Source organism: Oncorhynchus keta, unplaced genomic scaffold (genome assembly GCF_023373465.1).
Source record: "Oncorhynchus keta strain PuntledgeMale-10-30-2019 unplaced genomic scaffold, Oket_V2 Un_scaffold_20222_pilon_pilon, whole genome shotgun sequence".
NCBI classification, from domain to species: domain Eukaryota; kingdom Metazoa; phylum Chordata; class Actinopteri; order Salmoniformes; family Salmonidae; genus Oncorhynchus; species Oncorhynchus keta.
The window spans coordinates 172,177-184,421 of NW_026290855.1; the positions used below are offsets into that span (position 1 = coordinate 172,177).

General features: G+C 44.0%; 1 protein-coding gene across 2 annotated transcripts in view; it reads left to right on the top strand.

Moving 5' to 3' along the window:
- The first annotated feature begins 96 nt into the window (after nucleotides 1–96).
- LOC118376519 (inversin-like) overlaps nucleotides 97–12,245 on the top strand; it is a 60,451-nt gene continuing 48,302 nt past the window's right edge. For both annotated transcript variants that reach the window (XM_052514936.1, XM_052514937.1), the window contains exons 1-3: nucleotides 97–293; nucleotides 1,303–1,407; nucleotides 9,236–9,335. In XM_052514936.1, coding sequence (XP_052370896.1) covers nucleotides 1,357–1,407; nucleotides 9,236–9,335 — 151 coding nt within the window. In that variant the 5' untranslated portion in view covers nucleotides 97–293; nucleotides 1,303–1,356. The remainder of the gene's footprint in view (nucleotides 294–1,302; nucleotides 1,408–9,235; nucleotides 9,336–12,245) is intronic.

A 12,245-nucleotide genomic window follows, 5' to 3' on the forward strand; every position in this document is an offset into this window, starting at 1 on the left:
TAATGTTATTTAGCAATGATTCCTAATTAGGGTTAAAACTACAAGTATGGCATATTTCTTGGGAGGTTAGAAGAATTGGAAATGGGAGTTGTATTTTTCTAAATATTTTGCGACCCAGATGTTTGTGGTCTGACGGAACACTTTCGGGGACAAAACTTCTAGAGTGAGAGAGTCAGGAAGATACTGATCAGATGAACAAATAACTATTAAAAAATATACATTCATTGTCCTAATGTTGTCAGTTGCTAAATGCATATTTTTCTCAAATTTTCCGTGATTTCTAACAGAGTAAGGTAAGTTGCATCATCGTTAACTTTAGTTATGCAGGCTAGCCTGCTAGCTAACCATCAAACTCAATGTACCGATAGCTAACCATCAAACTCAATGCACCGATTTCTTATTGACCTGCTAGTGACATGCTGATTTTGCCCTGTGCATGTGACTAATCATCTAATCTAAATCTAATATTTTCGCCTGCATAAAGCCATGGCAGCTACACAGATTCAGGCAGGATATCAACTGTATTGTAGTCTGTTATTGACTCTCCAGCTGTTTCAGTTGTTTTGTGTATTTTTACCAAATCTTTACCGAGGCTACAATATTAAGAAAAAAATATTCTAACAACTGCTAGATTACTGAAATAATACAGTATGTTGTGTTACTTATTACACAGTTGTTACTTAACACTTCACAAGTAACTACAGTAGTAGAAAAAATATTACAGTCAGATAGTTTTGGGACAGAACAACGGTAGACTGTGTATCCAGTAGACAGACTCCCGATGTTCTGTCCTAAAACTAACAGTCAGAGTGCAGCGTCCAAAATACCACAGTCGGCTGTAGTTACTGCTCTTTTAACTGCAATTTGTAAACGGAAATATTTTTTTTGTAAGGGGTGTAACAACATACAGGTAGCAGACACTGCTTGAGACAAAAATGTAATTCTCAGAGTAGCTTAGTATGCGCTGCCTCTGTTGTTTGGATGGGAAGTGGACAGACAAGATACTCGTGGGATAGAAATACAGGGACTCTGTGTCTGAGCAGTTGTGAGCAGTTGTGATCTATCTATCTATCTATCTATCTATCTATCTATCTATCTATCTATCTATCTATCTATCACCTTGTCTCTGTCCACCTTGTCTCTGTCTGTCCATTTCTCCCTCTGCTCTTCCTGCTCTGACCAAGTCTATCATAGAGCACAGTAGTTGGCATAGTTGGCAGGGTGTCTGTGTATGTTGGCAGCGTTGCTGTGAGCAGGTGGGCAGGTCTCAGTGTGAGAGATCCTCTCTCTCTCTCTCTGTAGGATCCAGGATCAGGGTAGGCAGGGGACCTGGATGTGCAGCCAAGCCCACCAAGGATGCACTTAGCTGGGGAACATCTGCTGAGGCCTCCCCCTAGCACTGCCATGGTAAGAGTCCAAAACACACACACCAGCGCATACATCCTCCTCTCAATGATTCATTCTAATGTGACCATAGTGTTATCCTTCTCACTACTGTCTAAGGGGTCATGTATAACCATGTTTGTCATTGCCATTGTGTGTGTGTGTGTGTGTGTGTGTGTGTGTGTGTGTGTGTGTGTGTGTGTGTGTATGTGTGTGTGTGTGTGTGTGACACTGACTGTGTGCGGTGTGTGTGTGACACTGACTGTGTGCGGTGTGTGTGTATTTCATAATTGTTAAGTAGATTAAATGTTGAATTGAATCCCAGCATTAATATTTGATGTGGTAAAGCTGTCCATAGGGGGTTCCCACTTCCCATTGTGTCAGCAGCTCATAGATGGAGACAGGTGTGGTTGTGTGTGTGTGTGCTTACTGTAATAGCTGAACTATCCCATTTCCCGGGATAAAAAACTGTGACAAACCGGTAAATTCTAATACATTATTTCTATGAACAGCATTATGTGAAATGGAACTGTTAAATTATATGCAGTATCTAAATGTGTCTTATCTACGGCCTTCTGTGCTCTCCTATCTGCATGATCAATAATTAACTTAACCGACTCTTTTCTCTGTATATATCAATGATGTTGCTCTTGCTGCGGGCGATTCCCTGATCCACCTCTACGCAGACGACACCATTCTATATACTTTCGGCCCGTCATTGGACACTGTGCTATCAAACCTCCAAACGAGCTTCAATGCCATACAGCACTCCTTCCGTGGCCTCCAACTGCTCTTAAACGCGAGTAAAACCAAATGCATGCTTTTCAACCGATCGCTGCCTGCACCCGCATGCCCGACTAGCATCACCACCCTGGATGGTTCCAACCTTGAATATGTGGACATCTATAAGTACCTAGGTGTCTGGCTAGACTGCAAACTCTCCTTCCAGACTCACATCAAACATCTCCAATCAAAAATCAAATCCAGAGTCGGCTTTCTATTCCGCAACAAAGCCTCCTTCACTCACGCTGCCAAGCTTACCCTAGTAAAACTGACTATCCTACCGATCCTCGACTTCGGCGATGTCATCTACAAAATGGCTTCCAACACTCTACTCAGCAAACTGGATGCAGTCTATCACAGTGCCATCCGTTTTGTCACTAAAGCACCTTATACCACCCACCACTGCGACTTGTATGCTCTAGTCGGCTGGCCCTCACTACATATTCGTCGCCAGACCCACTGGCTCCAGGTCATCTACAAGTCCATGCTAGGTAAAGCTCCGCCTTATCTCAGTTCACTGGTCACGATGGCAACACCCATCCGTAGCACGCGCTCCAGCAGATGTATCTCACTGATCATCCCTAAAGCCAACACCTCATTTGGCCGCCTTTCGTTCCAGTACTCTGCTGCCTGTGACTGGAACGAATTGCAAAAATCGCTGAAGTTGGAGACTTTTATCTCCCTCACCAACTTCAAACATCAGCTATCCGAGCAGCTAACCGATCGCTGCAGCTGTACATAGTCTATAGGTAAATAGCTCACCCTTTTTCACCTACCTCATTCCCATACTGTTTTTATACTGTTTTTATTTATTTACTTTTCTGCTCTTTTGCACACCAATATCTCTACCTGTACATGCCCATCTGATCATTTATCACTCCAGTGTTAATCTGCAAAATTGTATTATTCGCCTACCTCCTCATGCCTTTTGCACACATTGTATATAGACTGCCCATTTTTTTCTACTGTGTTATTGACTTGCTAATTGTTTACTCCATGTGTAACTCTGTGTTGTCTGTTCACACTGCCATGCTTTATCTTGGCCAGGTCGCAGTTGCAAATGAGAACTTGTTCTCAACTAGCCTACCTGGTTAAATAAAGGTGAAATAAAAAAAAATAAAAAACGCTCAGGGTGGGGGCTGCCCTGTGTGGAGCACAGTTCACAATGAATGCATGTATCATCTCATCAGCTGTAACTTTTTTTCTTGAGAGAGGGAAATTCGCTTCAACATAGCCTATGGTACAGTAATATTAGGCCTAATACATCTGAATGATAGATTAATATGAATGTATTGCTAATTTACACATCTCCATCTGGCTTTCGGGGTCACCTTATTGTATAGATAAACATATTTTTTTTGTAGCTGCAGAGTTTTAAAACAGCCTATCACTCAAATATCTTTGCTTTAAATCAGTGCGGAAGCGAGCACTCTTTGTTAAAGTATTTATCTCTTTCAATCAATTCCATTCAAATTGCAACCAAAATAGATCGTCCTCAAGATTGTTGGACAGTTCACCATTCTCTTAGGCAATTACACAGCTGCTCTCCTCTGGCCTCTCCCCTTCTTAACTTTTGTGGAGTCCCAGGAAAAGCTAGAATAGCTTGTTGGCCATTTTCTCCAGCATTACTTATACTAAAAGAATATTCGAAGAGGGATGCAAGCTTGCTTTTGTTTGCTGAATGTTAAATAGAAGGAAGAGAATGCACGATGGTGATAGGCTAAAGCAGTTATTTATTCAGACCCATTACCATTCAATCCTAGTGAAGTGAAAGCCGCCTGCCTCCTCTGGTAGTCTACTATATTATTCAAACATGTCATTACAATAATGAAGATAAGGACAACAAAACCTATTTCATTTAACTGTTGAGAGCGAGGAAGGAATGAAGCAACAATCGAGAAAGGAGGAGGTAGCCTAATACACACAAAATGTGGGGAAATATTATGAAAAGTTAATGCATCAGCCTACTAATTATAAATATCTAAAATAGGCCCTATTATTACTCAAAATGTAAATACATTCTCTAGCCTATACATTTGTAGGCTGCATGTCCTGCACTAGCATTGCGTGTTCTTCATGGTTTGAAAGAGGTGTGTAATTTCAGTCCATTATACAATACAGTACATAAATACAGTCCACACTCAAAAATATTACTGGAGCTTGTTTCCTTTATTTCCCCAAGAGAGCATACATCTATGGGCTTTAAAAAAAAAATGTATGAGTGTAATGTGCGGTATAGCCTATCATATGTATTGGATAACGGCATGATCATTTGGGCTTTTTTGGGCTTGGGCTCATAAAAGGTCTTTAGTGTAGGACTCATAATATCTCTTTAATGTAAGGCTTATCTTGTTCAGGTAGCATCTAGCTTGAATATTCATGTGGATCCAAGATAATCCAGATACGGTATATTTAAGATGTCCTGCCCCCAGGCCCTGCTCCTTTTTACCCTGTGTGCTATAAGGAGCACATCGGACTCATTTTAATTGTTGGGCCATGGGGTGGGGGCTTTTTGATGAGTTGGTCCTGGAGGTGTTGGAAACTAATCTGATTGTTGTCAGACATGGCTGTATATAATTTGACCTTTAGAATAGCACATCATTCTGTCCGATGGTTTTCTATGCTTTAGAATGACACTTCTGGTTTTGGCGGGAAATACCGGGTTACCGGGGGAAAGGTGATTTATTCTCGGGATGGAACATTTGTAAAATACTGGGATAATATTCAACCTTAGTCTATACCAACTCTCTGTATGCTCAGAGTCATCCCTGTCACATGCTGTTCTCTTCATTCCATCTCTCCATCTTTCTCAATCTATTTTTTCTCTCATTGATTTTTTGTTTGTTTTTCCAGCTGATTATGTCCCTGTGCTCTGATTCGCCGGCGGGCACGGCTCTCTGCACTCTAATTGGACATTTAATTAGATCACAGTTTTAGCCAATTAGACTCTGAGGGGGGAGGAGGAGAGTAGAGGGGCCAGAGGGGAAAGGGAGATCGAGCTCTCTCTCTCTCTCTCTCTCTCTCTCTCTCTCTCTCTTCTCTCTCTTTCTTTCTCTCGCTTCTCTCTCTCTCCAGGGGCTGTCTCATTAGTGATATAATGGGTGATTGTCACAGCAACCCTCCCCCTGTGTTACTCCCTGAGTGGTACCACCCACAGACCCAGTGGCAGGGCTTAGACCTCACTATTATTACTGGCCTGATCAAATTACACCAAGTTTAGAGTTTTAATGTCACATACACAAGTACAGTCAAAATGTCTTTCTCGCAAGGAGGTGAACCCCAACAATGCAGTAATCAATAACAATGTAATAAAAAAGTACAATTTTTCACACACAGTCTGCTAGTTCAGGCTCCACGTCTTGCTCTTGTTAAAAGTAGTGCACTACATGTGGAATAACCAGGGTGTGATATGAGACACAGCCGGGGTGTTATTGCTGTCGATGGCTCTGATTAATCTTCAATACAGCTGACAGACTGCCAGTCAGTGAGACATCGACCTGCTCACAGACATGTAGATTAGTCACACAGACACACACCCCAAACACATAATCACACATAAACACACACAGAGTGTGAGGTTAGTGTCTTGTGGTGCAGAATGGTATTGACTCAGTGGAATGTTCTGGTATAATATCACTAGCTAATGAGGCAGAGATAAGCCTCAGAGATAAACACAAACAACAGATCAGATATCACCAGAGGCTCCATAACATGCCAGTCAAAATCACACCTATTTATTTTTTGTACGATTATATATATATTTTTTAACAATAAAACACATCCACATACAAATGACAGCATACAGATGCACACAAACATCAAGGACATCACACCTGCCCAGACACACCTACTCACACCCTCATCTCCAGCGCCCGCATCGCTCGACTCCACATGGCCTGAAACTGCACCAATCACACCTATTTCTGCAAACTAAGTCTGTGTGATGATGATGATGTTGGAGGTGATGATGGTGGTGGTGTTTGATGAGTTCCTCAGAGGAGAGCAGTGTGTTTTTGAATAGTGTGATGTGAGCCAGTGTAACACCCCCCTACCCCCCCCCCCCCCAAACCTCTACACCTACCCCTCCAAACCTCTACACCCCCACCCCCTCCCTCTCTGAGCTCTCAGGCTAGAAGCACAAACACTGACCCCCCAATGGATACCAGCACTCAGAACACACACACATACATGTACATTCACTCTCAGGTGTAAGCCCTTAGAGACAACACAGTCAATATCAATGTCCCTAGACGGTCTCACACATACCACTCACCTCTCTCCCTCCCACTTCTCCACCTCCTCACCCCTCAGGAGAGATAGAGTGAAACGACCCCCTCACACACACACACACACACTTTTTTATGCAGTTTCTCTGCCTCAGGATGTTTAATGTTGAGAATCCCCTTGAGAAGGCTCTCGAATCTGTGTGTGTGCGTGCACGCACCCGCGAGCGTGCGCATCTGTGTAACCCCGTGCTGTGGTGTGTTAGCCACAGGCGCAACTCTCTGACCCCAGTAGTGGTCTGATTGACAGCTGTAGTCCCACCTAATTGCATTACCCTCCCTTGTGATTGGCTCCCGGCCCTGGGGGCTCATTTGTCAGGGTGCACCATGGGTACTATGTGTCACTCAGCTCTCTCTCCCTGGTGATTGGCTGTGTTGCGCCCCAAGGCCCGACCCCCAGCCGAGTGAGAGCAGCTTATTGGTCTTTGGGGAACCAGGAAGTGCCCCAGAGACTGTGCGAGGAGACAGGGAGTCCCTATTGGCTGATATTATCGCTCCTCCCGCCTCTTTACCTGTCTATCAAAACTACATTGAAGTCCCTCAGGTCTGCCCTGCTATCACACACACACACACACACACACACACACACACACACACACACACACACACACACACACACACACACACACACACACACACACACACACACACACACACAGGTGGGTGGGTTGGTTTTTAATATGGAGCGATTTAAACTGTATTTGAATTCAATATTTTCGCATTTGTATAATGACATTGAATTAAATATTTTTGAATTTATAATGCTCAAATTGAATCATTGAATTAATAAATTGAACTTCATGATTTGAAACTGAATTGAATGAATATTGCATTCAGGTTAAAACCTACATTTCAATTTCAGGAGTGTGTGTAGGGTGGTTTTATTACAGTTTGATCCTCAGAATCTAAAGTGTGTGTGTGTGTGTCGCCAAAAACGAAAAACATCAAGAAAAGCTTCAGGCTCCGCCCCCCATTGCTTACCCAGCATGCCTCAGCTGTGTCCTCCATCAAACCAGACGCCTACACACACACACACACACACACACACACACACACACACACACACACACACACATATACTTTGATTCCGTGCCTCTGTCTGTATGTCTCAGCGGTTGCTATTCACTCTGTCCCAGCAGAGACCTGGTGTGTGTTCCCTGTCTCTCCTGAAGATGTGTGTGTTTTCTGTATGTGTGTTTTTGGAGGAGTGTGTGTGTGTGTACTCTGTCTAATACTCCCGCAGTGTCTCTGAAAGGTTGTGCGGGGGTTTCTGTTGCATTGAAATCCTCCAATATAACAGTGAATAAAGACTGGGCCTAAATAATGATGGTGTGAGTGAACCTGGTCGATGCATTCCACCGTGTGTTGTCTGCATGCTAATCTACAGGTTGACTCTTCAGTACCACTGATGAATGGCTGAATTAATAACTTCCTCAATTCTGTACAGAACACCATGTTTTTCCTGTCATGCTTTGTTGGAAACCAACTTTTTCAGAAGTGTATGTGTGTGTGTGTGTGTGTGTGTGTGTGTGTGTGTGTGTGTGTGTGTGTGTGTGTGTGTGTGTGTGTGTGTGTGTGCGTGCAGGGGGGTGGAGGGGGGTAGTTAGCAGCAGTCACAGAAGGATATTTTTCTTGTTAATAGAATGTTTTGTTTGAAGGTGCTGCCAGATGGCATCTGTACGACCACAGCATGTGTTACATATTAGCATTCATTAAGTATCTGTGTTGTGTTCGTATGCATTGTGCCAGTCTACTTTGTGTGTGTGTGTGTGTGTGTGTGTGTGTGTGTGTGTGTGTGTGTGTGTGTGTGTGTGTGTGTACATATTGCATTCATTGTGTATCTGTGTGTGTGTGTGTGTGTGTGTGTGTGTGTGTGTGTGTTGTGTGTGTGTGTGTGTGTGTGTGTGTTTGATCCTTGGAAATTAGGAAATGACGGGAGTTTGTGGTGGATCCCAGTGAAGCCCCCATAAAAACTTTCTGTCACGGAAAATCACTTCCCACGATATGGCTCACACACACACACACACACACACACGCACACACACACAGTACCTGCAGATACACATCATATCTCACACACACCCTCCACAGTAAGTAACCTCTATTACCCCCTGTGTCGGAGCAAGGCTACTTGGCAAAGCGTGAGAAAGCACTGTACATGATGGGTAATTGCCGTGCAGCACGGAGTGTCTGCATTTTACGAGGAGGGTGCAATGACGAGGTGAAGGGGGCATAGTACCCCCCCAGCCTCTTCCTCTCACTAGCTTCCCAGGACCAGGGTTGGCAGGATGGAGCAAAAAGGTGCACGGACAACTTCCTCAATGTTCAGTTTGTAATGTAACAGATCTTTGACTGCATAGCTGCACTGTTACATTTCAAGCCAGCATTAATGATCCCTGCCTTGAATGGGCCTTCTCATGGTTAATGAATTGAGTTGGTTAGGGGCAGTAATAGATGTTGTACTTTGGGCCCCCTGGGCTAACCAACACACACACACACACACACACACACACACACAGGCGTTCTGCAATATTGATGAGTTATGAAAAGACATGAGCAGAGAACCCCCCCACTCCCTGTCGGGGATCCCCCCCAGCTGCTTCCTGTCTGGTTAAGTGAGGGCAGGAAGAGATTTAACTCCCACTGCAGGGGCTCACACACCCACACACACAGACACACACACACAGACACCCTACTATCAGCCTGTATTAACACATGCACAGAAAGTGTGTTTACCTGTATGGCCAGGTGTGTGTCTGGCTCTGACTGGACTATATGTGTTGTAGGCATCTGACCCTTCACCACCAAACCCCGCCCCTCTGGGCTCCCAGGTCCACGCAGCCGCCGTCAACGGAGACCGGAGCGTCCTCCTCAGAATCATCACAGGTATTATACACACATACAGTGGGGCAAAAAAATATTTAGTCAGCCACCAATTGTGCAAGTTCTCCCACTTAAAAATATGAGAGAGGCCTGTAATTTTCATCATAGGTACACTTCAACTATGACAAGACAAAATGAGAGAGAAAAAATCCAGAAAATCACATTGTAGGATTTTTAATTAATTTATTTGTAAATTATGGTGGAAAATAAGTATTTGGTCACCTACAAACAAGCAAGATTTCTGGCTCTCACAGACCTGTAACTTCTTCTTTAAGAGGCTCCTCTGTCCTCCACTCGTTACCTGTATTAATGGCACCTGTTTGAACTTGTTATCAGTATAAAAGACACCTGTCCACAACCTCAAACAGTCACACTCCAAACTCCACTATGGCCAAGACCAAAGAGCTGTCAAAGGACACCAGAAACAAAAATTGTAGACCTGCACCAAGCTGGGAAGACTGAATCTGCAATAGGTAAGCAGCTTGGTTTGAAGAAATCAACTGTGGGAGCAATTATTAGGAAATGGAAGACATACAAGACCACTGATAATCTCCCTCGATCTGGGGCTCCACGCAAGATCTCACCCCGTGGGGTCATATGATCACAAGAACAGTGAGCAAAAATCCCAGAACCACACGGGGGGACCTAGTGAATGACCTGCAGAGAGCTGGGACCAAAGTAACAAAGCCTACCATCAGTAACATACTACGCCGCCAGGGACTCAAATCCTGCAGTGCCAGACGTGTCCCCCTGCTTAAGCCAGTACATGTTCAGGCCCGTCTGAAGTTTGCTAGAGAGCATTTGGATGATCCAGAAGAAGATTGGGAGAATGTCATATGGTCAGATGATACCAAAATATAACTTTTTGGTAAAAACTCAACTCGTTGTGTTTGGAGGACAAAGAATGCTGAGTTGCATCCAAAGAACACCATACCTACTGTGAAGCATGGGGGTGGAAACATCATGCTTTGGGGCTGTTTTTCTGCAAAGGGACGAGGACGACTGATCCGTGTAAAGGAAAGAATGAATGGGGCCATGTATCGTGAGATTTTGAGTGAAAACCTTCCATCAGCAAGGGCATTGAAGACAATCTGGACCCTTTCTTTCTAAAATTATCTGCCGAAATTGTTGCCACCCCTATTACTAGTCTGTTCAACCTCTCTTTCGTGTCGACTAAGATTCCCAAAGATTGGAAAGCAGCTGCGGTCATCCCCCTCTTCAAAGGGGGGGACACTCTTGACCCAAACTGCTACAGACCTATATCTATCCTACCATGCCTTTCTAAGGTCTTCGAAAGCCAAGTCAACAAACAGATTACCGACCATTTTGAATCTCACCATACCTTCTCTGCTATGCAATCTGGTTTCAGAGCTGGTCATGGGTGCACCTCAGCCACGCTCAAGGTATCTTAACCGCCATCGATAAGAAACATTACTGTGCAGCCATATTCATTGATCTGGCCAAGGCTTTCGACTCTGTCAATCACCACATCCTCATTGGCAGACTCGACAGCCTTGGTTTCTCAAATGATTGCCTCGCCTGGTTCACCAACTACTTCTCTGATAGAGTTCAGTGTGTCAAATCGGAGGGTCTGCTGTCCGGACCTCTGGCAGTCTCTATGGGGGTGCCACAGGGTTCAATTCTTGGACCGACTCTCTTCTCTGTATACATCAATGAGGTCGCTCTTGCTGCTGGTGAGTCTCTGATCCACCTCTACGCAGACGACACCATTCTGTATACTTCTGGCCCTTCTTTGGACACTGTGTTAACAACCCTCCAGGCAAGCTTCAATGCCATACAACTCCCCTTCCGTGGCCTCCAATTGCTCTTAAATACAAGTAAAACTAAATGCATGCTCTTCAACTGATCGCTACCTGCACCTACCCGCCTGTCCAACATCACTACTCTGGACGGCTCTGACTTAGAATACGTGGACAACTACAAATACTTAGGTGTCTGGTTAGACTGTAAACTCTCCTTCCAGACCCATATCAAACATCTCAAATCTAAAGTTAAATCTAGAATTGGCTTCCTATTTCGCAACACAGCATCCTTCACTCATACTGCCAAACATACCCTTGTAAAACTGACCATCCTACCAATCCTCGACTTTGGCGAAGTCATTTACAAAATAGCCTCCAATACCATACTCAACAAATTGGATGCAGTCTATCACAGTGCAATCCGTTTTGTCACCAAAGCCCCATATACTACCCACCATTGCGACCTGTACGCTCTCGTTGGCTGGCCCTCGCTTCATACTTGTCGCCAAACCCACTGGCTCCATGTCATCTACAAGACCCTGCTAGGTAAAGTCCCCCCTTATCGCAGCTCGCTGGTCACCATAGCATCTCCCACCTCCAGTTCTCTGCTGCCAATGACTGGAACGAACTACAAAAATCTCTGAAACTGGAAACACTTATCTCCCTCACTAGCTTTAAGCACCAACTGTCAGAGCAGCTCACAGATTACTGCACCTGTACATAGCCCACCTATAATTTAGCCCAAACAACTACCTCTTTCCCAACTGTATTTAATTAATTAATTTATTTTGCTCCTTTGCACCCCATTATTTTTATTTCTACTTTGCACATTCTTCCATTGCAAAACTACCATTCCAGTGTTCTACTTGCTATATTGTATTTACTTTGCCACCATGGCCTTTTTTGCCTTTACCTCCCTTCTCACCTCATTTGCTCACATTGAATATATACTTGTTTATACTGTATTATTGACTGTATGTTTGTTTTACTCCATGTGTAACTCTGTGTCGTTGTATCTGTCGAACAGCTTTGCTTTATCTTGGCCAGGTCGCAATTGTAAATGAGAACTTGTTCTCAACTTGCCTACCTGGTTAAATAAAGGTGAAATAAAAAAATAAAAAAAATAAATGAAACGTGGCTGGGTCTTTCA